Here is a 26,529-nt window from a genome sequence, read left to right as displayed (position 1 = left end):
AGTGTGTTGGTGGTGAGTGTGTGGTGTTATCTGTTGTGTGTGTGGGTGGTGTGTGTGGTGGTGTGTGTGTCGTCGTCTGTGTGTGTGTTGTGTGTGTGTGTGTGTGGTGCTGTTACTTGTGTGTTTGTGTGTGTGTGTGTTATGTGTGTGTTATCTGTCTGTGTGTGTGTGTGTAAGTGTGGTGTTAGTCTGTGGTTAGTGCTGTGTGTACAGTGTGTGTTAGTCTGTGTGTTAGTCTGTGTGTACAGTGTGTGTTACTCTGCGTGTGTTACAATGTGTGTTTACTCTGTGTGTGTACAGTGGTGTTTACTCTTGGTGTCAGTGTGTGTGACTCTGCGCGTGTGTACATGTGTTCTGTGTGTACATGGCGTGTTTTACTCTGTGTTACAGTGTGTGTTTACAGTGTGTTTACCTAGTCTGTGTACAGTGTGTGTTACTCTGTGTACAGTGTGTGTATGGTGTGTACAGTGTGTGTTACTCGTGTACAGTGTGTGTACCAGTGTGTGTTTACGTTCTGGTGTGTACAGTGTGTGTTACTCTGTGTGTACATGTGTGTTGTCTGTTCCGTCGGGTACGTGTGTACAGTGTGTGTTACGCGGTGTGTGTTGTTAACACTGGTGTTTGTGTACAGTGTGTGTAAACAGTGTGTGTGTGTGTGTGTGTGTGTGTGTGTGTGTGCGTGCGTGTGTGTGTGTGTGTTACTCTGTCTGTGTGTGTGTGTGTGTGTGTGTGTGTGTGTGTGTGTGCGCGTTACTCTCTGTGTGTGTGTGTGTGTGTTACTCTGTCTGTGTGTGTGTGTGTGTGTGTGTGTGTGTGTGTGTACAGTGTGTGTTAGTCTGTGTGTACAGTGTGTGTGTACAGTGTGTGTTAGTCTGTGTATTAGTCTGTGTGTTAGTCTGTGTGTACAGTGTGTGTTACTCTGCGTGTGTACAATGTGTGTTACTCTGTGTGTGTACAGTGTGTGTTACTCTGTGTGTACAGTGTGTGTGACTCTGCGCGTGTGTACAGTGTGTGTGTACAGTGCGTGTTACTCTGTGTACAGTGTGTGTGTACAGTGTGTGTGTACAGTGTGTGTTACTCTGTCTGTGTACAGTGTGTGTACAGTGTGTGTACAGTGTGTGTTACTCTGTGTGTACAGTGTGTGTGACTCTGTGTGTGTGTACAGTGTGTGTTACTCTGCGTGTGTACAGTGTGTGTACAGTGTGTGTGTACAGTGCGTGTTACTCTGTGTACAGTGTGTGTTACTCTGTGTGTACAGTGTGTGTTACTCTGTCTGTGTACAGTGTGTGTACAGTGTGTGTACAGTGTGTGTTACACTGTGTGTATAGTGTGTGTTACTCTGTGTACAGTGTGTGTTACTCTGTGTGTGTGTGTGTGTGTGTGCGCGCGTGCGTGTGTGTGTTACTGTCTGTGTGTGTGTGTGTTACTGTGTGTGTGTGTGTGTACAGTGTGTGTACAGTGTGTTACCTTGCAGCAGCTGTGGGGTTCATACTGCAGCTCCTCAGGTGTCAGAGGAGGCAGCAGCTCCTCTCTACCTGCAGGGGGAGCTGCTGAGGGGGAGGAGTCACCTGGCAGCAGCTCACCTGTGCAGGAAGACACTACCAAAATAAGAGTCTGAGTCCTTTACTTCCTCTTCTGCTTTTCAGAATAAGTTGGAAAGTTTCAGAATAAAAGCTCACCTGAGCCGATGACCACTTGGAACACGGAGGAGTCCTGAGTGGAGGCCGGAGGAGAAACGTCCAGAGACTCCAGCAGCTTCAGCGCCTGAACATACTCTGACAACAGGAAGTGCTCGTCATCAACAGGAAGTGCTCGTCATCAACAGGAAGTGCTGATGACAGGTGGGTTAAAGGACCAACCTTTATCTGTGGCCGTGTTCTTCTTCAGGACTCTCTTCAGGTGAGCCACGTACGCACACACACCGCTGAACACCTCATCCACGTCCTCCTCAGACCAGAACGCCTTGGCTCGTTCTGAAGAGCGCACACACACACACACACACACACACACACACACACACACACCTCTGATTGGTTCACATTAAAGACTGAAGGTTGAATTGTTACATTTCTTTGTAACTTTATGTTTAAATGTTGTTATTTATATCACGCTTACTTTACACTACAGCACTCTTTATATATCATGCCGCTCAGTGCTGGTCTGTTTTTGAAGCTTGGTTGTTTTATTGTGTAGTTATAGATACTTCTGTCTGTTTATTGTGTAGTTATAGATACTTCTTTCTGTTTTATTGTGTAGTTATAGATACTTCTGTCTGTTTACTGTGTTTTTGTTTTTCTATCTTGCTGCTGTCACAAGTTAAGTATCTATCTAATCTATCGCAGATCTGACCCCTGATCTACAACCGGTCCACAGCAGACCCGGTCCCGGTACACTGCAGACCCGGTCCCGGTCCACAGCAGACCCGGTCCCGGTCCACTGCAGACCCGGTCCACAGCAGACCCGGTCCCGGTCCACAGCAGACCCGGTCCCGGTCCACAGGTGAGGAGGAGACGCGTCGTCTTACCGACTTCTTGCGGATCCAGTTCCATCTCCACGTTAGCCCGTTAGTTCGTCCGTTCAGCGGGAGGACGGACGCGGACCGGGGACCGGGGACCGGGACCGGCAGACGGGTTGAACTACGCGGTGAGCTGCGCGGCCGTTAACGTGAGCTCGTGAGCTCGGTGTGACCGGAGAGTGACGTCAGAGTTCGGTTGATCCAGCTGCTCCGGAGCTAACGGAGCTAACGGAGCTAACAGCGTGAACACAGCGGCCACCGTAGATCCTCCGTGTGTGTTCGCCCTGATTTGTCTCTGCCAGGCACGTTTTCCCGCTCTCTCAGCCGTGACGTGTGCTCACCGGTACTTTGTTTCACCTGTTTGTTTCCACATCAACACACCTGTCAGTAAAGCTCAAGAACACCTGCGAACACCTGCGAACACCTGCGAACACCTGCGAACACCTGCGAACACCTGCTCACCTCAGCCTGAGCCTGCGTGCCTCAGCGCAGGGCGAACTCCTACAAACACTTCGTTTTTGTTCCAGTTGACCCCCGTCGGCCACCGTACACCTGGACACGTGACTCCGGCACTTCCTGTGTAGTTTTGTAACTGTAATAATGACGTCATTTCAGCGCCCGTGACAGGTGAGTACAAGAAGTCCTCAGAGAGACAGGTGAAGACAGACAGGTGAAGACAGACAGGTGAAGGCAGACAGGTGATATGTAATGATGTGTGTGTGTGTGTGTGTGTGTGTGTGTGTGTGTGTGTGTGTCTCTGTGTGTGTGTGTCTCTCAGGTGAGATGGCTCAGGTGTGGCGGTCGGTCGGTGACGCCTTGTGGTCGGTGTGTGCGGCTGACTCCATGTCCATGCCGGTCCACTGGTACTACGACACCGAGGACATCAGGCGGGACTTTGGATGCTGGATCTCAGGCTTCCGCCGGCCCGGACTCAGACACCCGTCCAGCATCCTCAGCCTCTCCAGCACCAGTACGGAACCCTGCAAGTCCTCCACGGGTCACTTCTCTGGTCACGTCGTACACCTGGTTCTGTTTGTGTGTTGCAGCCGGCAGCGGTCGGACCGCCTGTTCGTCTGGCGCCAAGCGGCCTGACGTGGTCGGCAACGTGATCCTCCACGACAAACTGAACCTGTGGAAGTCCTCCAAAGGCTCGGTCCACTATCACCAAGGTACTGAAGCAGAGAACACTTCAGCGGTCTCTGTTTGTGGTCTTCAGGTCTGTTTGTGGTCTACAGGTCTGTTTGTGGTCTTCAGGTGTTCAGTGTCTGTTTGTGGTCTTCAGGTCTGTTTGTGGTCTTCAGAGTCTGTTTGTGGTCTTCAGAGTCTGTTTGTGGTCTTCGGGTCTTCAGAGTCTGTTTGTGGTCTTCAGGTCTTCAGTCTGGTGATAACACCCTGAACGTCCTCTGTTGTCTCCGGGCGGTCCAGTCTCTCGTCTCCGGTCGTTTCACAGATGTCTCTCAGCCGGACGCTCGAGCCGCCGTCCTGGCGGACTACGTCTGCTTCCTGACGACGCCCGGCTCGCACCGCGACACGTACGCCGAGTCCTCCCACCGCGCGTTCTTCGCAGACTGGCAGGACTGCAGACCGACGTCACCCCGTCAGGTGAACCAAGCGCCCCCTGGTGGAGCAGGCTCCTCCCGGCTGTTTTCTTTTACTGGTTGTGTTTTTCAGGTGCTGAGGTTTGCAGAGGAACGCTCCAGGCACCTGCTGAGCTCCCCGTCCGCCGACAGCCAGCTGGACGCCATCGGCTGCCTTCCCATGGTTCTCCCCTTCGTCCTGCTGTCCGCATCAGCCAATGAGGAGCAGGCGGTGAGTGCCGAGCAGTCGTACGACGTCATTACAACTCGTCCGACCTCTGACCTCTGACCTCTGACCTCCTGCTTCCTCAGGTTTCAGCAGCAGTGGAGTTTGTGAAGCTCACCCACCCCCACCCGAAGGTGCCTGAGTATGTGTCCATTTACAGCCGGGCGCTGCACGCCGTGCTGGGCGGAGCCGGCGTCCGCCAGCAGGCCGAGCGCGCTCTGAGGAGACTGGACGCCTGGGACGCCTGCCAGAGCTACAGCCGCAAGGCAGCCAGGTACGACTGACTGCAAAACACGCCGCCAGGACCGGAGAGTCCAAGACTTTGTCAGGCCCACATTTACTCTTGTCCGGCGGCTTCTTGCTCGCTCACTCTCTCCTTTTCTCTTCTTAGCTTCCTCCGTCAGCGTCCTCTTCACTCTCTGCTCCTCTGCCACTATTTCAGAAGAAGAAGAAGAGTCTGTTTGTGGTCTTCAGGTCTTCAGAGTCTGTTTGTGGTCTTCAGGTCTGTTTGTGGTCTTCAGGTCTTCTTCTGCTTCTTGTCCATAAAATCTGATCCAGTTTCGCCATAATCCGTGCACAGTGTGTGAATGTCCGCTGACCTTTGGAGACATCCTGTAAATGTGTTTCAGGTTTGCGTTGTCCTCTGAGGATGGACTGAGGGTCCATCAGAGCGCCGTGGACTTCCTCGGTCTGGCCTGCTACACTAAAGGTGGAGAGCTGCTGCAGGTTCTGGTGACGTCTGCAGGCTGCGAGCTGAACCTGTTTGTGTTCTTGTTGCAGGAGCTCTGTGCAGCTTGTTTTATCTGGCTCACGAGTTTCACGACGACCCCAGAGGAGGAATCCTGGCCAACACCAACTGTGGAGGTTGGTTCAGAAGCTTTCGGACCAGTCCGAGGTCCCGATGCCACGCAGACGACACCACTTCCATCCAAACAACACTAAAGATTAGTGTTGGCGTGCTAACGTCGGATCATCAGGTGTGTTTGTGTTCCAGGTGAGAACTGTAACCGTGGGGCGGCACTGGGAGCCCTGCTGGGGGCCGGGGGCTCGTACAGCGGAGCCGCCATCCCACAAGAGTGGAAGGACGAGCTGAGAGACGCCCGCGAGTTCATCCCCGGCGTCCTGAAGCAGCTGCAGTGACGAGTCCTGTTTGTCCTCCTGATTCCAACAGCACATGTTTTCTATAATGGTGGAAATGTTTTTAATCATGTGGAATAAAAATGAGATTCGACTGACAGCTGTGATTCTTAAAAACTGATCGACACTTCGATTTACTGCCAACGTTCAACAACCAATCATCAGCCAGGTCCCCAGCAGCCAATCACCAGCCAGGTCCCCAGCAGCCAATCATCAGCCAGGTTCTCAGCAGCAGCTGATCTCACTGCCTAGTCCAGCAGCAGTCAGCCCAGAACCAGAACCAGAACCTCCAGCAGCAGCTGATCTCACTGCAGCAGCAGTCAGCCAGCTCGGCGTCTGTCTTTCAGCCTTTTATTTCACCAAGCTCTCACCAACCACTAAAAGTCAGTCCCACATTTGGAGGCTGCTGCCGCCTGAATCAGAGGAGTCGGTGTGACTGACAGGAAGTGTTACGTGCTTCTCAACTTATTTCACGTTACACAACGTTGATTTAACATTTCTGAAAAACCATCAGCTGACTGAGTGCTGCAGCAGAAATCACCTCAACTGTTTAAAGCACTGCGTTCATGTGGAACTGTGCACGGGGACACCTTCAACAGCAGCACTGTGTGTGTACTGTGTGTGTCTGTGTGTGTGTACTGTGTGTGTGTACTGTGTGTGTGTACTGTGTGTGTAGTGTACTGTGTGTGTCTGTACTGTGTGTGTCTACTGTGTGTGTGTACTGTGTGTGTAGTGTACTGTGTGTGTCTGTGTGTTTGTACTGTGTGTGTGTGTGTTTGTACTGTGTGTGTGTGTGTGTGTGTGTGTGTGTATTTGTACTGTGTGTGTCTGTGTGTGTGTACTGTGTGTGTCTGTGTGTTTGTACTCTGTGTGTGTACTGTGTGTGTAGTGTACTGTGCGTGTCTGTGTATTTGTACTGTGTGTGTGTACTGTGTGTGTGTGTGTGTGTGTTTGTACTGTGTGTGTGTGTGTGTGTTTGTACTGTGTGTGTCTGTGTGTGTGTACTGTGTGTGTCTGTGTGTTTGTACTGTGTGTATTTGTACTGTGTGTGTGTGTGTGTGTGTGTGTGTGTGTGTGTGTGTGTTCAGCGTCTCTCTGACCTTTGATCAGTTCAGAACAAAGATGGCGTCCGTCAGCAGACAGACGCAGCGTCGTTTCTTCCTGCGACTCCTCGTGGCTTTCTTCCCAGCATGCACTGGGCTTCCTGGAGGTCAGTGTGTCTTCTTCTTCTTCTTCTCGTGTTCCATCTTCTGCTCCATCTGTTGGCGTCCATGTTGAAAGAGTCGGACCTCCGGGTGCTCGGTCACTTCTCTGCTGTCACCATGAGCACACGGAGCACGCTCGTTAGCACACTGATGATTTATGGATTATTGTTTATCATCAAAGATGCTTCACAATCAGCAGCTGAAGGTCAACACAGGTCAATACAGGTCGACACAGGTCAACGCAGGTCGACACAGGTCGACACAGGTCAATACAGGTCGACACAGGTCGACGCAGGTCAACACAGGTCGACACAGGTCGACACAGGTCAACACAGGTCAACGCAGGTCAACACAGGTCGACACAGGTCAACACAGGTCGACACAGGTCAATACAGGTCAATACAGGTCGACACAGGTCAACACAGGTCAACACAGGTCAATACAGGTCGACACAGGTCGATGCAGGTCGACGCAGGTCGACGCAGGTCGACACAGGTCGACGCAGGTCGACACAGGTCGACACAGGTCGACACAGGTCAATACAGGTCGGCACAGGTCGACACAGGTCGACACAGGCCAACACAGGTCGACACAGGTCGACACAGGTCAACGCAGGTCGACGCAGGCCAACGCAGGTCGACGCAGGTCAACGCAGGTCGACGCAGGTCAATACAGGTCGACGCAGGCCAACACAGGTCGACACAGGCCAACACAGGTCGACGCAGGTCAACGCAGGTCAATACAGGTCAATACAGGTCAACACAGGTCAACGCAGGTCAACGCAGGTCGATGCAGGTCAACGCAGGTCAACACAGGTCAACACAGGTCAATACAGGTCGACACAGGTCAATACAGGTCGACACAGGTCAACACAGGTCAACACAGGTCAACGCAGGTCGACGCAGGTCGACACAGGTCGACGCAGGTCGACGCAGGTCGACGCAGGTCAACACAGGTCAACACAGGTCGACGCAGGTCGACGCAGGTCAACGCAGGTCGACGCAGGTCAACACAGGTCGACGCAGGTCGACACAGGTCAACGCAGGTCGACGCAGGTCAACACAGGTCGACGCAGGTCGACACAGGTCAACGCAGGTCGACGCAGGTCAACACAGGTCGACGCAGGTCGACACAGGTCAACGCAGGTCGACGCAGGTCAACACAGGTCGACGCAGGTCGACACAGGTCAACACAGGTCAATACAGGTCAACACAGGTGCTCAAGCTGTGGTTCCAGTACCACCGATGGTACTAAATGTTTTTTTAATGAAATAAAATAATTTCAAACACATCAAATGATCTACAACATTTTGAAACTAGAGGATCGCTCAAATGCAATTTAAAATAAGTTTTTCATTTCCTGAAATATCTTGTTTCAGTATCAGCCTGACACATTTATTCACGTAGTACATGCATACATCATGATCACACTCCAAACAGGAAGTATCAGGTGAACCCTTCAACAACAAATGATCTGGTTCTTGGACCGGTTCTTTTAGGAAGAAATGTCCCTGTGACAGGGTCAGCCTGTGCTGCTGTTTTAATGTCCATCATGACGGTGGTACAAATATTTTCTGAGGTGGTACGTAGTACAGGTGTATTGAGATGGGTGGATCACTGCTGCTCAGGTCAGTCATACTGTTTGTTCTATGAAGGAGTGTTCGTGGACCGACCCGAGGCCAGTGTTTTCCTGCATCGCAGTCGTCGGGCAAACTTCCTGTTCGAGGAGCTGAAGAGAGGCAACCTGGAGCGAGAATGTATGGAGGAGAAATGCTCGTACGAGGAGGCCAAGGAGATCTTTGCCCTGCCACAGCAGCTGGTCGGTCCCGAGACAAAGAGACGGATCCAAACGTGGTTTGTAGTCGTTCATGTTTCATCGTTAATTTGTCTTGTCTTTCTTTACAGGAAGTCTTCTGGAGGATGTACACAGGTACTGTGGAGTCAACGTGCTAGACGTTCAGGCAGATCATTTACTTACAGTAAAGCACCACACAGGTTGAGGAGGAGCTCGTTTTGACTGATTGTTCCATTCAGAAGCTCAGATCATAGAAAGTAACATCTGCAGTCTGTGAGTGTTCAAGTGCTTCCTCAAGTCTTTTTGGACCTTCTTGTCTGCAGCCGTGGATCACTGCCTGTCGTCTCCCTGTAAGAACGGAGCGACCTGTACTCGCCATGTCGACACCTACGTCTGCAAATGTTCGCCTGGTTATCATGGATCCAACTGTGACAAAGGTAGGTGAAACCAACGCCTGTGATTGTTGCCGAAGAAGTTGCCGTCATGATAACCAAAGTTGTGGTTTTCATCTGTCTCCACGCAGCACGTCTGGCCTCCAACGGGTGTCGCTACAGAAACGGAGGATGTGAACATTTCTGCAGAGATCATCCGGATCGCTCTCACATGTGCTTCTGCGCTCCGGGATACAGTCTGGGTCGAGACAACAGCAGCTGCCTGCCGCAAGGTCAGAACTCTTTTACAGCACAGATGAAGATCTAAATGAACAGAGGACGAGGAGACGTAAAGGTAAAACCCAACAGCTGAAGCAACAAACTATTCCAACCAGTTACAAAAGCCTCTGACGCATAGCAACCACCCACAGCTGCTTTTAAAACCCTCTGACACCTTCAGCAACCAACCAGCTTCAGACTTTGACCCCTGACTTAGAAACCAGCTACACATTAGCTCTAACAGGTAACAGGTAACAGCGACGAGTGATTCCAGCGATAAACGCCATACACACTCAACATTTCTTTGGTCATCTTCTACTTAAGTTCTCCAGGGTTGTGTGCACATTTGTATCAGTGCAATATGACGGAAATCTGATCATCTCTCTGGTCCAGAAAACGTCGTCTGTGGAAGACCTCTGATTCAGTTTGCCCCGAGGGTTGTTAATGGACAGACCTGCCCCAAAGGACACTGTCCATGGCAGGTAAGTTTTGTTGTAGGATCACCTGTTCAACAGAACACTTCAAGGCTCAGTTCAAGAGAAGTTTCTGATGAGAACAGTCCTCTCTGTTCAGGCTCTGCTCACTAAAGATCACCAGTACAGCTGCGGAGCCATCGTCCTGTCGGATCAGTGGGTCATGACTGCAGCTCACTGCGTTTGGGGAAAAGCTACCACCGTCTATCACGTCATTGTGGGTAAGACACCAGACTTTTCCTACACATCTTCAACTACTTTCAATCTGCGGTTTTAAATGTAACTTACATTTCTTTACTGTTTCCACGTCCTCCAAGAACACACTGCATCTCAGAACCTATCAGCTGTTTTTCCGTAGTAGCATTTCGAGGCCTCCAGCAGATATACCGGCTAAGTCTTCTGCTTCCATGTGCTGAACATTATTTCCAGTTCGATTAGCAACTTAAGACACAATAATGGAGTTAAGAGACGACTGATCTCTATCATGTGAAAGCAGATAACTTTTAAAGAGCTGCCGATGGACTCTAGGAAAGAAAATGAACCATATTCTGTCCCTGTTAAGGTGAACATGACCGGGAGGAGGACGACAAGACTGAGCAGAAGCGGCGGGTGATCAAAGTGGTGATCCACCAGGCATACAACAAGACCAGCTCTGACTCAGATCTGGCCATGCTAAGGCTCCACCACCCAGTCAAACTGGGTCACTACGTGGTTCCCATTTGTCTTCCTGCAAAGAACAGCACCTTCAGCCGAACACTGGCGACCGTCCGTCACTCCACCGTGTCCGGTTGGGGCCGCCTATCACAGCACGGTGCCCCAGCCAGATTCCTCCAGCGGCTGGAGTTGCCGAGGGTCCATCCGCAGGAGTGCCGCCTCCACACCAGGATCAACAAGCTCAACATCACCAAGAACATGCTCTGCGCTGGGCTGAGGACCGGCGGCCGGGACGCCTGTGAAGGTGACAGCGGCGGCCCTCTGGTGACACGCTACAAGAAGACCTGGTTCCTGACGGGCGTGGTGAGCTGGGGGAAAGGCTGCGCCAATGAGAACCTGTACGGCGTCTACACCAGAGTCAGCAACTTCCTGGGCTGGATCGAGGATGTCATGTCCACTGGCAGAAATGGGACCAGGTCAATAATGAGATGAGCCGGCTCCAGACCGAAGCAGTGAGCAGAGAGTACAGCGAAATATTAGAGAAACATAAAGTCTGAAGAGTCACATTACTCAAATCAGTACAAATATTTATAACAACATTAACAAGTGTTTTAACAATCATAGAGCTGAGGCTTATGGGTATTGTAGTATTCTGAGGAGAAACCATGATAACAAAGTGTAAACAATCAGAACATGAAGTTATGATGTTTCCCGTGTGTCTGCAGGATAATTCACAGAAAATCCAAAACTCTGTCACCGTGACGCGATTAATACTCAAAGAATTCATCGATAAAGCTTCTCGTCACTTTAATCCATGTCCTGCTGCAGACCAACAATTGTGACCGTCCACCATCAATCACTGCCTGCTTCATAGTCTTCATAGTCTTCATAGACTTCATAGTCTTCATAGACTTCATAGTCTTCATAGTCTTCATAGTCTTCATAGACTTCATAGTCTTCGTAGTCTTCATAGTCTTCATAGACTTCATAGTCACCTGCATTTGGTTGGATGATTTTGTGGGATGTTGATTCTTTTATGAGTTCTTCTAAATTCAGAAAATAAAGTGATACTGTGTCGATTTGAGTTGGTTTCAGTTTTTTATCAAGTTAATTCAACCTTAAGGTGTTGAGATATTTCTGTGAGTCATAAAGCTTCATGTTGACGTGAACACTGAACTGAGCGTGAGCAGCACGTCTGTGGAGACAGACATGAGCGATCGTGTTCGTTTGACTGATGCTCTGAGAGAAATACATGCTTAGCTCGGTGACAACATGGCGTCAGTCACTTTGTGCAGCTCACACTGCGTCACAGGTTCTATGGGGAACATGTGACCAGTGGTGGAGGGGACAGGGGGCGGTGTTAGGTGGACTTTGCACCTTTGGGTCCACAAAGAAGCAGCACAACAACTCTGTGATGACATCAACCATGAGGCTGAGAGTCTTCTTCACCTTCGTCTTCACTTTGTCCAGCTGCCAGGCGGCGTCAGGTGAGGAGGACAACATGTCCACCTGCAGGAAAACTGTCTCTGTCAGTCCCTGACGACGAGACACAAAGAGTAATGTAGCATGCTAATGTAGCATGCTAACAATGCTAACACCTAGCATGCTTATGTAGCATGCTAACAATGCTAACACCTAGCATGCTAATGTTAGCATGCTAATGTAAAGTGCTCATGTCGTTAGCTCTGGTAGAATCTGGGCGAGATGAAAAGTCTGACGAGTTTATTCACGTTAATCAAAACAAAAGTCAAAATATCTGTGAAAAGATTTTTTACATAATCAGAGAGAAAATCTGGACAGAGTAACACCCACGGCAACATGCAGACAGGGTGGTGTCTAAAACCTGGACGTAGTCTCTGAGACGTCCCCGCAGACTGTCTAAAACCTGGACGTAGTCTCTGAGACGTCCCCGCAGACTGTCTAAAACCTGGACGTAGTCTCTGTGACGTCCCCACAGACTGTCTAAAACCTGGACGTAGTCTCCGTGACGTCCCCACAGACTGTCTGAAACCTGGACATAGTCTCCGTGACGTCCCCGCAGACTGTCTAAAACCTGGACGTAGTCTCCGTGACGTCCCCACAGACTGTCTAAAACCTGGACGTAGTCTCCGTGACGTCCCCGCAGACTGTCTGAAACCTGGACATAGTCTCCGTGACGTCCCCGCAGACTGTCTGAAACCTGGACGTAGTCTCCGTGACGTCCCCGCAGACTGTCTGAAACAGTATTACAGAGGTACATTTCGTGGTAGCAGGTCGTCTTTCTGAGGGACAAACATTTCGCTGAGTCATGACGGTTGATTTCAGCCTGGACCAAACTTGTTGTTGAGTCTGTCACACTGATGCTAACTGACATTTAACTCACTCTTCTTATTTTGGAAGTCTTTCTGGATCCACATCAGGCCCATGGCGTCCTGGTCCGGACCCGGAGGTATAACACGGGCTGGTTTGAGGAACTGCAGATGGGAGACCTGAAGAGGGAATGTCTGGAGGAGAAATGCACCTACGAGGAGGCCCGGGAGGTGTTCGAGCACACCGAGACCACGGTCAGACCTGTAGACCACAGTCAGACTTGTAGACCACGGTCAGACCTGTAGACCGCATTCAGACCTGTAGACCACAGTCAGACCTGTAGACCACATTCAGACCTGTAGACCAGGGTCAGACTTGTAGACCACAGTCAGACCTGTAGACCAGGGTCAGACTTGTAGACCACGGTCAGACCTGTAGACCACGGTCAGACTTGTAGACCACGGTCAGACCTGTAGACCAGGGTCAGACCTATAGACCAGGGTCAGACTTGTAGACCACGGTCAGACCTGTAGACCACGGTCAGACCTGTAGACCAGGGTCAGACTTGTAGACCACGGTCAGACCTGTAGACCACGGTCAGACCTATAGACCAGGGTCAGACTTGTAGACCACGGTCAGACCTGTAGACCAGGGTCAGACCTGTAGACCAGGGTCAGACCTGTAGACCACGGTCAGACTTGTAGACCACGGTCAGACCTGTAGACCAGGGTCAGACCTGTAGACCACGGTCAGACCTGTAGACCACGGTCAGACTTGTAGACCACGGTCAGACCTGTAGACCAGGGTCAGACCTGTAGACCAGGGTCAGACCTGTAGACCACGGTCAGACTTGTAGACCACGGTCAGACCTGTAGACCAGGGTCAGACCTATAGACCAGGGTCAGACTTGTAGACCACGGTCAGACCTGTAGACCACGGTCAGACCTATAGACCAGGGTCAGACTTGTAGACCACGGTCAGACCTGTAGACCAGGGTCAGACCTGTAGACCACGGTCAGACCTGTAGACCAGGGTCAGACCTATAGACCAGGGTCAGACTTGTAGACCACGGTCAGACCTGTAGACCACGGTCAGACCTGTAGACCAGGGTCAGACTTGTAGACCACGGTCAGACCTGTAGACCAGGGTCAGACCTGTAGACCAGGGTCAGACTTGTAGACCACGGTCAGACCTGTAGACCACGGTCAGACTTGTAGACCACGGTCAGACCTGTAGACCACGGTCAGACCTATAGACCAGGGTCAGACCTATAGACCACGGTCAGACCTATAGACCAGGGTCAGACCTGTAGACCAGCGTCAGACCTGTAGACCAGGCTCAGACCTATAGACCAGGGTCAGACTTGTAGACCACGGTCAGACCTGTAGACCACGGTTAGACCTATAGACCAGGGTCAGACTTGTAGACCACGGTCAGACCTGTAGACCAGGGTCAGACCTGTAGACCACGGTCAGACTTGTAGACCACGGTCAGACCTGTAGACCAGGGTCAGACCTGTAGACCAGGGTCAGACCTTTAGACCAGGGTCAGACCTGTAGACCAGCATCAGACCTGTAGACCAGGGTCAGACCTGTAGACCAGGGTCAGACCTATAGACCAGTGTCAGACCTGTAGACCACGGTCAGACCTGTAGACCAGGGTCAGACCTGTAGACCAGGGTCAGACTTGTAGACCACGGTCAGACCTGTAGACCAGCGTCAGACCTGTAGACCACATTCAGACCTGTAGACCACGGTCAGACCTGTAGACAGACCTGTAGACCACATTAAACTTCTTTGATTCACTGTGTGACGTTTGTGTTTCCTCAGGATGAATTCTGGAGAACATACAGCTGTAAGCATCCACCCAGCCTCATGCTTCATCCACCCAGCCTCACGCTTCATCCACCCAGCCTCATGCTTCACCCACCCAGCCTCACGTTTCATCCACCCAGCCTCATGCTTCATCCACCCAGCTTCATGCTTCACCCAGCTTCATGCTTCACCCACCCAGCCTCACGCTTCATCCACCCAGCCTCATGCTTCATCCACCCAGCCTCACGTTTCATCCACCCAGCCTCATGCTTCACCCACCCAGCTTCATGCTTCACCCACCCAGCCTCATGCTTCACCCACCCAGCCTCATGCTTCATGCTTCACCCAGCCTCACGCTTCACCCACCCAGCCTCACGCTTCATCCACCCAGCCTCATGCTTCATCCACGACTGTCATTCTATGTTTACCAGGACCCGGACTGGGTCAAGGCCGGGTCTCTGTTTGAAAGTCACACTGTGTTCTCGTCCCGCAGTGCCGGACAGCTGTGAGCTGAACCCGTGTTTGAACGGGGGCAGCTGCTCCACCCTGGCTTCGTCCTACACCTGCTACTGCCTGCCACAGTTCAGCGGACTCAACTGCGAGCTCGGTGAGTAAAGTTCACGAGGCTTGGTCTGCAGATGGGGGACACAGTGAGTCCTGGGACAGCTGTGGCGAGGTTTGACCGTGACAGGTTGTTGGTTTCAGAGCACCTGGACGCCCCAAACACCTGCCTGCTGGACAACGGAGGCTGCGACCATTTCTGTGAGGAAGAGGACGGAGCACAGACGCCGAACTGCTCGTGTGCAGACGGTTACTTCCTGCACGACGACGGGATGAGCTGCGTCGCCAAAGGTGGGAAACCTGGTGAATGGTTTGCTCGTCTGTTCTAACTCACCGTTAGACTCCTGGAGCCTGTTTCCCTGAACTGTCTGAATCAGGATATGATGCATTACATGTATGGAGACTTTTATTTTGTAGTGTCAGGACGTGGATGCAGAAACGAGAAGCTTCACGTCGTCCTGCTGGTTCAGGTTTTTTGTGTTTTTGTGGTTTCAGAGCCGGTGGTGTGCGGTTCGGTCCCCGTCCTGCAGGAACAAAACAAATCCCAGCAGCTGGACCCGCGAGGTCGGATTGTCGGGGGAACAGAGTGCCCCAAAGGTGAATGCCCCTGGCAGGTACGCTGCAGTTCAGTGTGTAGTCCTGAGATCACTGTATCGAACTCTGACCTCACCAAAACCAGATTCAGCTGGAAAGCCCAAAGTTTCAAAGATAACAAGGTGTTCTGTTTTCTCCAAAAACACCAAACTCAAAGTGAGCAGGCAGAGAAGTGGACCAGGACCTGAACGGTTTGTTTGTTCTGTTCAGGTGGACTGAATGTTTCTGTGGGTTTCAGGTTCTGCTGGTGTATAAAGACAAAGGCTTCTGTGGAGGAGTGATCTATAAACCCACATGGATCCTCACAGCCTCTCACTGCCTGGAGTCGTACGACGCTCAGTTCCTGAAGGTGGTCGCAGGTACGAATCCCTCCGTCTGTTTGGGTCATGGCTTTGACCCTGTCTAAACACACCTCTGCCCTGCTCTTTGTCTGTCAGGCGAGCACAACACAGAGGTGAACGAAGGCACGGAGCAGCACATCCAGGTCGCTGAGATCATCATGCACGAGAACTACAAGACAATCACAGCCGACAACGACATCGCCCTCCTTCGTCTGGCGTCGCCCATCGTGTACACGGCGTACGCCGTCCCAGTGTGCCTGCCGACGCGACCCCTGGCTGAGCGCGACCTCTGGGCCGTCAGCCTGCACACGGTGAGCGGCTGGGGCAGGAGGGGTGAGAACGGACCCACCTCACACATCCTGCGGCGGCTGAAAGTACCACGGATCCGGACGCAGCAGTGTGTGGAGGACAGCGGCGTGGTGCTCACTGACAACATGTTCTGTGCCGGATACATCGAGGGCCGGCAAGACTCGTGTAAAGGCGACAGTGGCGGGCCGCTGGTGACCGAGTACAAGAAGACGGCGTTCCTGCTGGGGATCGTCAGCTGGGGGAAGGGCTGCGCCCGACCGGGCAACTACGGCATCTACACCCGAGTGTCCAACTACCTGGAGTGGATCCACAACCGAACCGCAACGCCAAGTCAGCCGACAAACAACACGGAGGCCTCCGTACACAACCTGACAACCTGAACTCAAACTGCTCATGACAGTAATTAACGAGCAGCCAGCTTGATTAGAGCCTGGAGCTCGTGTTAATTTAGAGAATTATCAATCACAGTGTAATCCCACTGTGTAACTATGTCCAGCTGTACTCGAGGATTTACTCTGATTACATTACTTCTGATCAAACAGCCAATCATCATCCAGGTCCCCAGCAGCAGCTGATATCACTGACTAGTCCAGCAGCAGTCAGCCCAGAACCAGAACCAGACCCAGCAGCAGCTGATATCACTGCCTAGTCCAGCAGCAGTCAGCCCAGAACCAGAACCAGACCCAGCAGCAGCTGATATCACTGCCTAGTCCAGCAGCAGTCAGCCCAGAACCAGAACCAGACCCAGCAGCAGCTGATATCACTGCCTAGTCCAGCAGCAGTCAGCCCAGAACCAGAACCAGACCCAGCAGCAGCTGATATCACTGCCTAGTCCAGCAGCAGTCAGCCCAGAACCAGAACCAGAACCAGCAGAAGCTGATATCACTGCCTAGTCCAGCAGCAGTCAGCCAGAACCAGACCCCAGACCAGCAGCAGTGATCTCACCCTCCTAGTACCAGCAGCAGTCAAGCCACAGCTCGGCGTCTGTCTTTCAGCCTTTTATTTCACCAAGCTCTCACCAACCACTAAAGTCATCCCACATTTACTCTTGTCCAGCGGCTTCTTGCTCGCTCACTCTCTCCTTTTCTCTTCTTAGCTTCCTCCGTCAGCGTCCTCTTCCACTCTCTGCTCCTCTGCCATCATGTCCATAGAAGCTGCTGAGCCTGGAAACCTCTTCTTCTTCTTCTTCTTCCCGGTGCTCTGAGCTAACATGAGCTAACAGCATACCGACTGAGCTAACATGAGCCCTCATGAGCTAACAGCAGCTAACAGACTGAGCTAACATGAAGCTAAGCAGCTAACAGACTGAGCTAACATGAGCTAACCGCAACTAACAACGAGCTAACATGAGCTAACAGACTGAGCTAACATGACGCACACAGCAGCTAACAGGGGACTGAGCTAACAGCAGCTAACAAACTGAGCTAACATGAGCTAACAGCAGCTAACAGACTGAGCTAACATGAGCTAACAGCAGCTACAGCTGTCAGCAGTTTACTTCACTGTCCATCATAAACTCTGTAAATCTCAGAGAGTTGAGGCGGAGCATCAGAGGGAAAACCTTCTTTACTTATTAATTTACATTTAATGACCTTGAACTGGCGTGAGGCGTTCACTGTCTCTCATTTCTAGTTAAGTCGTGAAATACAACTTGTCTCATGATGTTCATATAAATGTTTACGTCTGCTTAACTTGTCTTATAATTGTTGTATGAATAAACTTTGTGACATTTCCTGATGAAGTACATGCTGCTTTGAGTTTAAATACATGATACATGATGATTCAGTCCACATCCTTCTGTTAGTACTCTTCTATGTAGTACTCTGTGTACTTTGTGTACTTCCTGTCACAGTGCTCAGTTTGAGTACGCCAAATGTGAACTTAACGGAAATTAGTTTGATTTGTTTCATAACATTTCACCACTACTTCTGCTATGACTACATGAAGCCGAGAATACTCGAGTACTTTAACTACATGAAGCCAAGAATACTCGAGTACTTTAACTACATGAAGCCGAGAATACTCGAGTACTTTAAGTACATGAAGCCGAGAATACTCGAGCACTTTAACTACATGAAGCCGAGAATACTCGAGTACTTTAACTACATGAAGCCGAGAATACTCGAGTACTTTAAGTACATGAAGCCGAGAATACTCAAGTACTTTAACTACATGAAGCAGAGAATACTCGAGTACTTTAACTACATGAAGCTGAAAATACTCGAGTACTTTAACTACATGAAGCTGAGAGTACTCAAGTACTTTAACTACATGAAGCCGAGAATACTCGAGTACTTTAACTACATGAAGCCGAGAATACTCGAGTACTTTAACTCTTGCAGTGTTTTGAATGCAGAGCTTTCAGCTTGCTGTGTTGCTGCTGTTCCTTCCATTCATTTCAATAGGAACTGAAATGCTGACGGAGCGACGATGTGTTTACTGACCTGGTTAAAAACTGACTCCGGGGTCAGAGGCTCAGTGGGCGTGGCCTTAAAATGCCTCCTAAAAAGCCTCCTTTCCTTGTCATTGAGTTGCTGAGAGACGTTGAACACAACATGTTGCTGAGGAGCTGCTGCACCGCCTGGGTTCTGCTTTCAGGCCTCGCTGCTGCTGCAGGTCTGTTTATTTTGTTAAAGAAAGTTACGTTAGCTTGTAAGTAAGTTACACATGTTACAGTTTCCACATGTATGTTCAAGATAATAATGCACGATGGTGTTTTATCTTCTGTTTCAGTGTTTGTCAAAAGGCACGAGGCTAACACTGTGCTGCAGAGATGGCGGCGCGCAAACAGCGGCTTCCTGGAGGAAATGCAACAAGGAAACCTGGAGAGGGAATGTATCGAGGAGATATGCGACTACGAAGAAGCTCGAGAAGTTTTCGAAGACACAGATCAGACGGTCAGTTTTTCTTTTAGAGGGTCCTTTGAAAGTTTACATGTGATATAAACAGCAGAAGTAGACATGTGTGGTTATGACAAATAAAGCACTCCAACATGTGGTTATGACAAATAATGCACTCCAACATGTGGTTATGACAAATAATGCACTCCAACATGTGGTTATGACAAATAATGCACTCCTGGTCATGCATTATTTCAGAATAAGGACTTGTCGTGCAGTATCCTTAGCTTAATGTGCTAAATTGTTGCTTGTTAGAATCCCCATTTGATTAAACTGTCTGGAGACACACAGATGATCTTGGTGACAATACGTAACATTTTGGGTAAGATGACAAAGGGATGCAACGTAAATGTATAATGAAATAACTTTGTTCTTTGCAGAATCAATTCTGGGCGACATATAATCGTGAGTAACAACTTTGATGTGTGAAAATAAAACTATGCACGAAACAGAACTGATCACGTTATAGGTGTATTGATTTATGGGTATCTTTCTAAACCTTGTGATGAAAACATATTGATCCTCATTCTTCTAAATCAGTTACAGTGCCCTGATTTATTTATTTGTGTGTGTGTGTGTGTGTCAGGCCATGGCCCGTGCTCCACCAACCCATGTCGTAACAACGGGACATGCGTCAGCACCGAGACGTCCTACCACTGTGTCTGTCCTGAAGGTTTTGTGGGACTACACTGTGAGAACTGTAAGAAAAACAAAGATAAGCTCAGATTTGCAGGGGAAATGTATTTATTTTATGAAATCTAGACAGCTCAAGAAGAACTGACCTGATGAAATGTTTGATGAACTTATGTAACATACATTAATGTTTTGTATGTATTTACTTTCCTCAGGGGTAGAACTTTCACTCAAGTGTCTTTACCACAACGGACAATGTCAGCATTTCTGTGACGGATCAGGAGAAACTCAGAGATGTTTCTGTGCTGACGGATACAAACTAGGAGCAGACGGACGAAAGTGTATCGCTGAGGGTACAAATACTACCTAAGTACTACTTCTTTAAAGCACTGAGGTAGTTGCATGCACTGTGATAAGGCACCTTCCCCGGCTGTGTCCAGAAATCCTCCTCAGAAATAAAGGCTTCTGACACGTTATCATGTGAGATTAGTTCCATTTAAAAATACTATCACAGAAGTCAAACACCAGATAATGTGTTTTTCTTCCTTTGGGGGTATTTTTGCTTTAAACATTCCGTCATGGATGAATCGATTCTCAAACTTTGACCTCAACATGAACATCAGATGGTTTTCTGTGTTACAGTCGAGTTTCCGTGTGGACAGCTGGCTCCACAGGAAATACCTGTGAACCAGAGTGTTGTGGGTCAGACCAGGCTGGTGGGAGCTAACCACTGCCCCAAAGGAGAGTGTCCTTGGCAGGTAAACACCGCTGTTTGTCCTGAGGTTGGACCACAGACCACAGGGCCATTAAAAATGTAAAGGGGACGTGCTCTGGGGAGCAGGAATGGGATGAAAAACGTTCAAGGAAATCTGTCCTGGATTTCCACGTTTCACATTGTTACTTTCCCATCTGTTCATCAGGTTCTGGTTCAGTTACATGGACACAGTCACTGTGGAGGTGTCCTCATCAATCCAGACTGGGTCATCACTGCAGCCCACTGTCTCCGTGGCAACAAACCCGAAGACTTCACTGTGGTGGCAGGTAACTGACCTGTGCTTTCTGTTCAGCTTTAATGTTCACTGTCAAATTCACTTGCTTGTAAAGTTTTGTAAAGTTGTTTGTAAAGTTGTTTTGTAAACTTGTTTTGTAAAGTTGTTTTGTAAAGTTGTTTGTAAAGTTGTTTTGTAAATTTGTTTGTAAATTTGTTTGTAAAGTTGTTTTGTGAAGTTGTTTTGTGAAGTTGTTTGTAAAGTTGTTTGTAAAGTTGTTTTGTAAAGTTGTTTGTAAATTTGTTTGTAAAGTTGTTTTGTGAAGTTGTTTGTAAAGTTGTTTGTAAAGTTGTTTTGTAAAGTTGTTTGTAAAGTTGTTTGTAAATTTGTTTGTAAAGTTGTTTTGTAAATTTGTTTGTAAAGTTGTTTGTAAAGTTGTTTTGTTAAGTTGTTTTGTAAAGTTGTTTGTAAAGCGGACTTTTGTCTCATTTAACTGTTTCTTTGTCGTTACCAGGGGAACACAACTTGGATGTGGAAGAGAGCACAGAACAGAGGATACTTGTTTCCATGGCGATTGCCCATGAAGGCTACGTCCCAGAGACGGGTGACAGCGATCTTGCTTTGCTGAAGCTAAATCGATCCGTCACCTTGAACCGGCATGCCATCCCCGTCTGCCTGCCAACCAAACACTTTGCCACGCAGGAGCTCTTGTAGGTCCGCTACCACACCGTGTCCGGCTGGGGCAAGAGGACCATCGGGGGCAATGAGGAGCATGGTGCCGTGCACGCTGCCCCGTTATCCCCCATCCTCCGCACATTTTCTGTCCCCATCATCCAGAACTCACAGTGCTCCGTGAGAGCCAAGCTCAACCTCACCAACGACATGCTGTGTGCAGGATACCTGGAGGGTACCCAGCAGAGTTGCCGCGGAGATGACGGGAGCCCACTGGTCACAGTCTACGGCTCCACCCACTTCCTGACGGGCGTGGTGGCCTGGGGGCGGGGCTGTTTTCACCCAGGGTATTATGGGGTCTACACCAACGTGGCCAACTTTGTGGAGTGGGTGGAGGGCACCATGACAAGAGCCAATGAGAAGCCAGCAGAGAAAGCCGCAGTGACGACTTTTGACATGTTAGAACAGAAAGTGGTTTGATTCAAGATCCTCATTATGAAACTTCATCAACATCCTGATGCTCCAATCACTTCACTCTGTTTGATCTGTTTTGTTGTTTGTTGTATGATGTGAATAAATCTGAGACTGAAGATCATTTGTGATCGATGAGAACGTTTGAATTACTCTGTTCATATAACAAGCCGTGATCAAATAAACAAAGATATTTCCATCCTGTGAGTGAGGAGTCAAAGTCTAAATGTAAGTGAATGTTTCTTTACGCAGACACTTCAAATGTTGATATCTGTATTTTCACTGAGCAGCTGATCAGGAAATATCGATCAGTCTGAACAGCCCCCCGAGCTGATTGGCTGCAGGGCAGGAAGTGTTGAACAGGAGTCAATGTGCTCATTTACTGTAAACGTCTCCTCCCACCATCGACGTCCACATGAAGAAGTGTCTCTGTCCAACACGGACTCATGTTAGCTCACCATGCTTAAACAAATAAATAGGCTTTCTGAGTGGTTGTTTCTTCCAGCAATGCACTCTGGGACTTGTAGTTGACTCCTCTTGTTGTTATGGATCATTGTTTCTTCAGAGTTTCAGCAGGAAGTCTGAAGTTAAGCTCCGCCCGGCTGATCCGTGCAGCTTCAACATGTCAACACCTCCCACGTCTCTCACCCTCTCTCTCTCCATGCAGGTCATTGCCCTCTCTACCACCCCTCCTCCTCTCCCTCTCTCCACACTCAGACTCCATTACTCCCACTCAGCACACTGAGGTTTTTCCAGCCGAGCTCACCTTCACCATCCGGGCCATGTTTTGGTTTCACCGACTGTCCCTCGGCCTGCTGCTGCTCCACCTGGCTGCTACTCACGCAGGTACGCTCATTAAAATCTAAACGTCCGGGAATGAAGAAGAGGGGGAGAACATGGAGTTACAGCACACCACCATGTTGAGTGTTTTGGGTGGAGGTGGTTCTCGGGGTTGGGGTGGAGGGGTTACGTGTTGATTGACGGCTGGCAGCTGACACTTGACCTCGTCCCGTTTTGCGTGGTTAGCATGTTGCTTGTATGATATCAGCAGATTTCTGATGATTGACAGCTCTTTCTATCAGTTAGACGCCGACGTGAAACCTTCTTACATCTCATTGGTCAAACAAGCCACCTGCTGGGCTGTGATTGGTCAAACCAGAACATTTGATCAAAGTTTAAATCAGTCATTGTAAATTGTTTCCTGTGACATGTTTCACCATGCAAACAATCGTACAGAATGATCGTTTGTCTTGCAGTCTTCATGGACGGCAAAGCAGCCAGCGAAGTTCTGACCCGGCGGAGACGAGCCAACAGCTTTTTAGAGGAGCTGAAACAAGGCAACATGGAGAGGGAGTGCGTGGAGGAGCGCTGCAGCTGGGAGGAGGCGCGAGAGATCTTCGAAAACCCTGTTAAAACTGTATGAACCTCCTGCAATTACAGCAAAACACAGCCGACAAACAGTAACAATATAAGTCCGATAACTCCGACACTGTTTGTGTAGAAAGACAAATGTTGCATGTAGCATTGCAGCTAATAATGATCACTTAAATGACGAGGTTCACGAAACATGATCAGACTATCAGACGCTTTCAAATATTTCATGCTATGTTTTTTTCCTGCAGAATGAATTCTGGGCCAAATACGTCGGTAAGGCATTTTATTCCATGTTGTCAAAATGACATAACAGACAAACATGGCTGTTTTGTGGATGATGAGGTGGTGTGTTCCCCTCATCAGGTCTGCTGACCACAACCCCACACGTCTGTTTGTGTATATTTAAATCTGCAGATGGCGACGCATGCGAGTCGAGGCCGTGTGCACATGGAGGACTTTGCAAAGACGGAATCGGTAGTTACAACTGCTACTGTGAGACCGGATACCAGGGCTTCAACTGTGAAATCGGTACAGAACCACAGTCATTCTGGACAGCTGGGCTTAGGCTCAGTGTCCTTTAGCTAAACTAAATGCATCAACAGTCTTAAGCTGCTGGTTCTGGAAGTATAGAAGTCCAGTGCCAACGTTCAGTCCTTTATGTGGTAAGGTAGAGTTCACATCCTGTTTATTATTGCCATAGAACTTGATCCAGGGTTTTGCAGAATCATCGAATCTTGATGTCCTTGCCTGGCGACAGGGTTTAGCTACGCGGTGTGTCGTCCTGTCAGCATCGCTGGTCTTCACAGTGTTTCCGATGTCTCTGCAGTTATTCCTCAGCTCTGTGAGAACAAAAACGGTGGTTGCGAACACTTCTGCAGTGTGGTCAGAGGAAACATTCAGTGCTCCTGCACCAGCGGATATTTCCTGGGATCAGATGACAAATCCTGCCTCTCCAACGGTGAGTCAGGATTTGTCTTTTATTGCTCACACAGTAAAGTCAAGTGCAGTTTTATCTCAACACCAAACTTCACTTTGGCAATGAGGCACAATATAGATGAGATCGTTATGGTCTAAGGACCGTAACCATGATCAAGGTATCTCCATAACTTGGTTATGTCAGTGATCAAACTTTTTGGTTCAATGAATTGTAAACTCCACATGAACTCTTTCAGAGACCTTCAAGTGCGGAGCCCTCATCACTGCAGACATCCGGACTGTTTTCAGGTACCAGCGGGAGAACACCACACTGGAAAACCACAACAGGTCGATGCTGACAGACCTCGACACCAACCGTAACATCACCGTGCAGTACATGCCGGACACTGGTAATCTGTCAGAGCCCTCACTTCCTGACAAGATTCTGAAGAATCAGATTTTGGAGGAACTCATCACCTCTACAAAATCAATGAACACCCGCATTGTTGGCGGAGAGGACTGTCCGCCAGGAGAATGTCCATGGCAGGTAAGAGCAAAGAGAAAAAGAAGACAACATATCCATCAGGACTGTATTTTTTAAATAAGATCCTGATATGAGAAAATAATGGATGACATTGGGGCAAAGGAAGTCATGGCAGAACTGGGAATACATAACCGTCCATTATTGTCTCGATGCTTCGCAAACCAATATTATCTTTACGTGGACACATGGGAATCACTTATGGTCGATAGTGTCCATTTTTGTCTCTATGGGGACCTCTAGGAGTCCCCTCTGAGTTTACTCCATGTCAGCTGTTTTCTGTCCCGCCTCGTCCTCGCAGGCTCTCTTGATGAGCGAGGACCACCGAGGGTTCTGCGGTGGAACCATCCTCAATGAATACATCATTCTGACCGCCGCCCACTGCATGAACCAATCACGCTACATGTACGTCAGGCTCGGTAAGTCCAACTAACCAGTCACCATCAGCCGAAATCACTCAACGGATCTCCCTAATCACCAACTATCTAACTATTTTATAGAAATTCATGGGTTACCACTGTGAACAGCGTTCTGTTCTTCTGTTAAACTTTATATTCAGGTGAGTTCGACGTGCTGGTGGATCACGGGAATGAAGCTACGCACCATGTGGAAACCATCATCACGAACAATAAATTCAGACCAGACACCTACCACAATGACATCGCACTCATCAAACTGGCCTCACCCATCAAGTTCTCCAGGTTCATCCTGCCAGCCTGCCTACCTGAGCAGGAATTTGCTGAAAAGGTGAACTCACTCATTTAAAGAAATATGGATACGACTAGCCCGCCACCTACCTGCAGCTCCACGGCTCACTGATTTACACTGTTTCAAGTCTTTATGCTAAGCTAAGCTAACTGACTGCTCATACCGAGGTATCCCAGAATGTTGAGGAGAGAACAGACCCCACAAACAGCATTTCTTACCTCCTCTTGCAGGTCCTGATGCGGCAGGCGGACGGTATGGTCAGCGGTTTTGGACGTCTCGGCGAGGGTCGGCAGCCGTCCACCATCTTGCAGCGGCTGACAGTCCCCTACGTGGATCGCTCGATCTGCATGGAATCCACCAAACTGCGCATCACTCCTCGCATGTTCTGTGCTGGCTATGACACAATAGCCAAGGATGCCTGCCAAGGTGACAGCGGCGGACCGCATGTGACACGATACCACAGCACCTATTTCGTCACCGGCATCGTGAGCTGGGGCGAAGGCTGCGCACGCAGAGGCAAATACGGCGTCTACACCCAAGTGTCCAAGTACATCGATTGGATCCGTTTAGGCATTGAGAGGCTGATGCCCACAGGGAAGGGTGGCAGCAGGGTGAAGAGGCACCGCGGCCCCATCGAGAGGCTGGTTCTGTAAGACAGCAGATTCCTTTTCCATCCACACTTTGTGCCTCTCGTGTAATCAGTAATTTTATGTTCGAGACTCGATGACACTTGTGGGGTTCCTCAGAGTTCACGTCTCGGTCCTTTATATTTGCTATTTGGTTAAAGCTGCAATAATTCATTTTATGTCCAAAAAACTGTAAATAAAACATTTGATATATTAAGTAGCTGTGGCTAACACATTAGCCCACAGTAACCTACACAAGATTCCACGAAAGACAAAAATGTACAAAAATAAGGACATTAACAGCTGTTCAGTATTTTCAACACGTGTGGAGCAGGAAAGACAAACATGTCTGTATTGTATCAGAAATGAATAAAGAATAATACAACAGTGTGGTGCCTTCATGTTTTCTGTGGCTTTGAATGTTATTTTTGCTTCACGTGAAGAAAACCATTTCACCAAGTCATTTATGATTAAACTTATTTATTCTGACTTCATTTTTCAGGTTTGAGTGTCAAAGGAAATTCTTAAAAAACACAAACTACTTTTGGCATCGTGTTGAAT

At 49.2% G+C, this 26,529-nt stretch overlaps 5 protein-coding genes across 10 annotated transcripts in view; 4 read left to right on the top strand and 1 right to left on the bottom strand.

Moving 5' to 3' along the window:
* Positions 1-3,090, bottom strand: part of setdb2 (SET domain bifurcated histone lysine methyltransferase 2) — a 5,740-nt gene extending 2,650 nt beyond the window's left edge. The window contains exons 1-5 of one of the 3 annotated variants that reach the window (XM_027291717.1): positions 2,978-3,090; positions 2,525-2,872; positions 1,860-1,973; positions 1,680-1,775; positions 1,468-1,598 (exon numbers count right to left, since the gene is read on the bottom strand). In XM_027291717.1, coding sequence (XP_027147518.1) covers positions 1,468-1,598; positions 1,680-1,775; positions 1,860-1,973; positions 2,525-2,549 — 366 coding nt within the window. In that variant the 5' untranslated portion in view covers positions 2,550-2,872; positions 2,978-3,090. Of the gene's footprint in view, positions 1-1,467; positions 1,599-1,679; positions 1,776-1,859; positions 1,974-2,524; positions 2,940-2,969 lie in introns of all 3 variants that reach the window. The other 2 variants (XM_027291716.1, XM_019267451.2) reach the window with 2 other exon arrangements.
* LOC104936788 (uncharacterized) lies at positions 3,009-5,549 on the top strand. Of its 4 annotated transcripts, none has more exons than XM_019267454.2 (9): positions 3,009-3,142; positions 3,294-3,485; positions 3,562-3,684; positions 3,885-4,117; positions 4,187-4,324; positions 4,405-4,592; positions 4,948-5,027; positions 5,099-5,182; positions 5,313-5,549. In XM_019267454.2, exons 2-9 carry the CDS (start codon positions 3,299-3,301, stop codon positions 5,456-5,458), a joined length of 1,179 nt encoding a protein of 392 aa, XP_019122999.1. In that variant the 5' UTR covers positions 3,009-3,142; positions 3,294-3,298; the 3' UTR covers positions 5,459-5,549. The 4 variants fall into 4 exon arrangements, with proteins under 4 accessions (XP_019122999.1, XP_027147535.1, XP_027147533.1 ...); XM_027291732.1 differs by having other exon boundaries at positions 3,091-3,171; XM_027291733.1 differs by having other exon boundaries at positions 3,140-3,185.
* A 966-nt stretch (positions 5,550-6,515) lies between these two features.
* On the top strand, positions 6,516-16,684 carry LOC104936792 (uncharacterized). Its single transcript, XM_019267449.2, has 16 exons — positions 6,516-6,665; positions 8,315-8,478; positions 8,565-8,589; positions 8,778-8,891; positions 8,978-9,118; positions 9,498-9,586; positions 9,678-9,798; positions 10,140-10,720; positions 11,478-11,718; positions 12,611-12,774; positions 14,350-14,374; positions 14,828-14,941; positions 15,040-15,186; positions 15,391-15,509; positions 15,728-15,848; positions 15,927-16,684. The coding sequence occupies exons 1-16, from the start codon at positions 6,578-6,580 to the stop codon at positions 16,517-16,519; spliced, it is 2,847 nt and encodes a 948-aa protein (XP_019122994.2). The 5' UTR covers positions 6,516-6,577; the 3' UTR covers positions 16,520-16,684.
* A 1,912-nt stretch (positions 16,685-18,596) lies between these two features.
* Positions 18,597-21,928, top strand: f7i (coagulation factor VIIi). The gene is given in 8 exon segments (XM_027291724.1): positions 18,597-18,755; positions 18,873-19,036; positions 19,420-19,444; positions 19,626-19,739; positions 19,888-20,025; positions 20,315-20,430; positions 20,593-20,713; positions 21,176-21,928. Coding segments are annotated over 8 exon segments (1,437 nt in total). The 5' UTR covers positions 18,597-18,634; the 3' UTR covers positions 21,814-21,928.
* A 557-nt stretch (positions 21,929-22,485) lies between these two features.
* f10 (coagulation factor X) lies at positions 22,486-26,358 on the top strand. Its single transcript, XM_027291718.1, has 9 exons — positions 22,486-22,650; positions 23,061-23,221; positions 23,427-23,451; positions 23,593-23,706; positions 24,005-24,136; positions 24,351-24,640; positions 24,936-25,053; positions 25,194-25,381; positions 25,573-26,358. Exons 1-9 carry the CDS (start codon positions 22,587-22,589, stop codon positions 25,993-25,995), a joined length of 1,515 nt encoding a protein of 504 aa, XP_027147519.1. The 5' UTR covers positions 22,486-22,586; the 3' UTR covers positions 25,996-26,358.
* The last annotated feature ends 171 nt before the right edge of the window (positions 26,359-26,529 follow it).

Source organism: Larimichthys crocea, chromosome XIX (assembly GCF_000972845.2).
Source record: "Larimichthys crocea isolate SSNF chromosome XIX, L_crocea_2.0, whole genome shotgun sequence".
Classification (NCBI taxonomy): Eukaryota; Metazoa; Chordata; class Actinopteri; family Sciaenidae; genus Larimichthys; species Larimichthys crocea.
This window is presented reverse-complemented; position numbering and strand designations above follow the sequence as displayed.

Excerpts from the sequence above, each read along its gene's own strand:
- LOC104936792 (XM_019267449.2), top strand. The coding sequence starts at position 6,578 with ATGGCGTCCGTCAGCAGACAGACGCAGCGTCGTTTCTTCCTGCGACTC. Across the intron at positions 6,666-8,314 it reads ATGCACTGGGCTTCCTGGAG|GAGTGTTCGTGGACCGACCC; the intron begins GTCAGTGTGTCT and ends TGTTCTATGAAG. Across the intron at positions 14,375-14,827 it reads ATTCTGGAGAACATACAGCT|TGCCGGACAGCTGTGAGCTG; the intron begins GTAAGCATCCAC and ends CTCGTCCCGCAG.
- LOC104936788 (XM_019267454.2), top strand. The coding sequence starts at position 3,299 with ATGGCTCAGGTGTGGCGGTCGGTCGGTGACGCCTTGTGGTCGGTGTGT. Across the intron at positions 4,593-4,947 it reads TACAGCCGCAAGGCAGCCAG|GTTTGCGTTGTCCTCTGAGG; the intron begins GTACGACTGACT and ends AATGTGTTTCAG. Across the intron at positions 5,028-5,098 it reads TCTGGCCTGCTACACTAAAG|GAGCTCTGTGCAGCTTGTTT; the intron begins GTGGAGAGCTGC and ends TTCTTGTTGCAG.
- f10 (XM_027291718.1), top strand. The coding sequence starts at position 22,587 with ATGTTTTGGTTTCACCGACTGTCCCTCGGCCTGCTGCTGCTCCACCTG. Across the intron at positions 23,222-23,426 it reads TCGAAAACCCTGTTAAAACT|AATGAATTCTGGGCCAAATA; the intron begins GTATGAACCTCC and ends TTTTTCCTGCAG. Across the intron at positions 25,054-25,193 it reads CTACATGTACGTCAGGCTCG|GTGAGTTCGACGTGCTGGTG; the intron begins GTAAGTCCAACT and ends CTTTATATTCAG.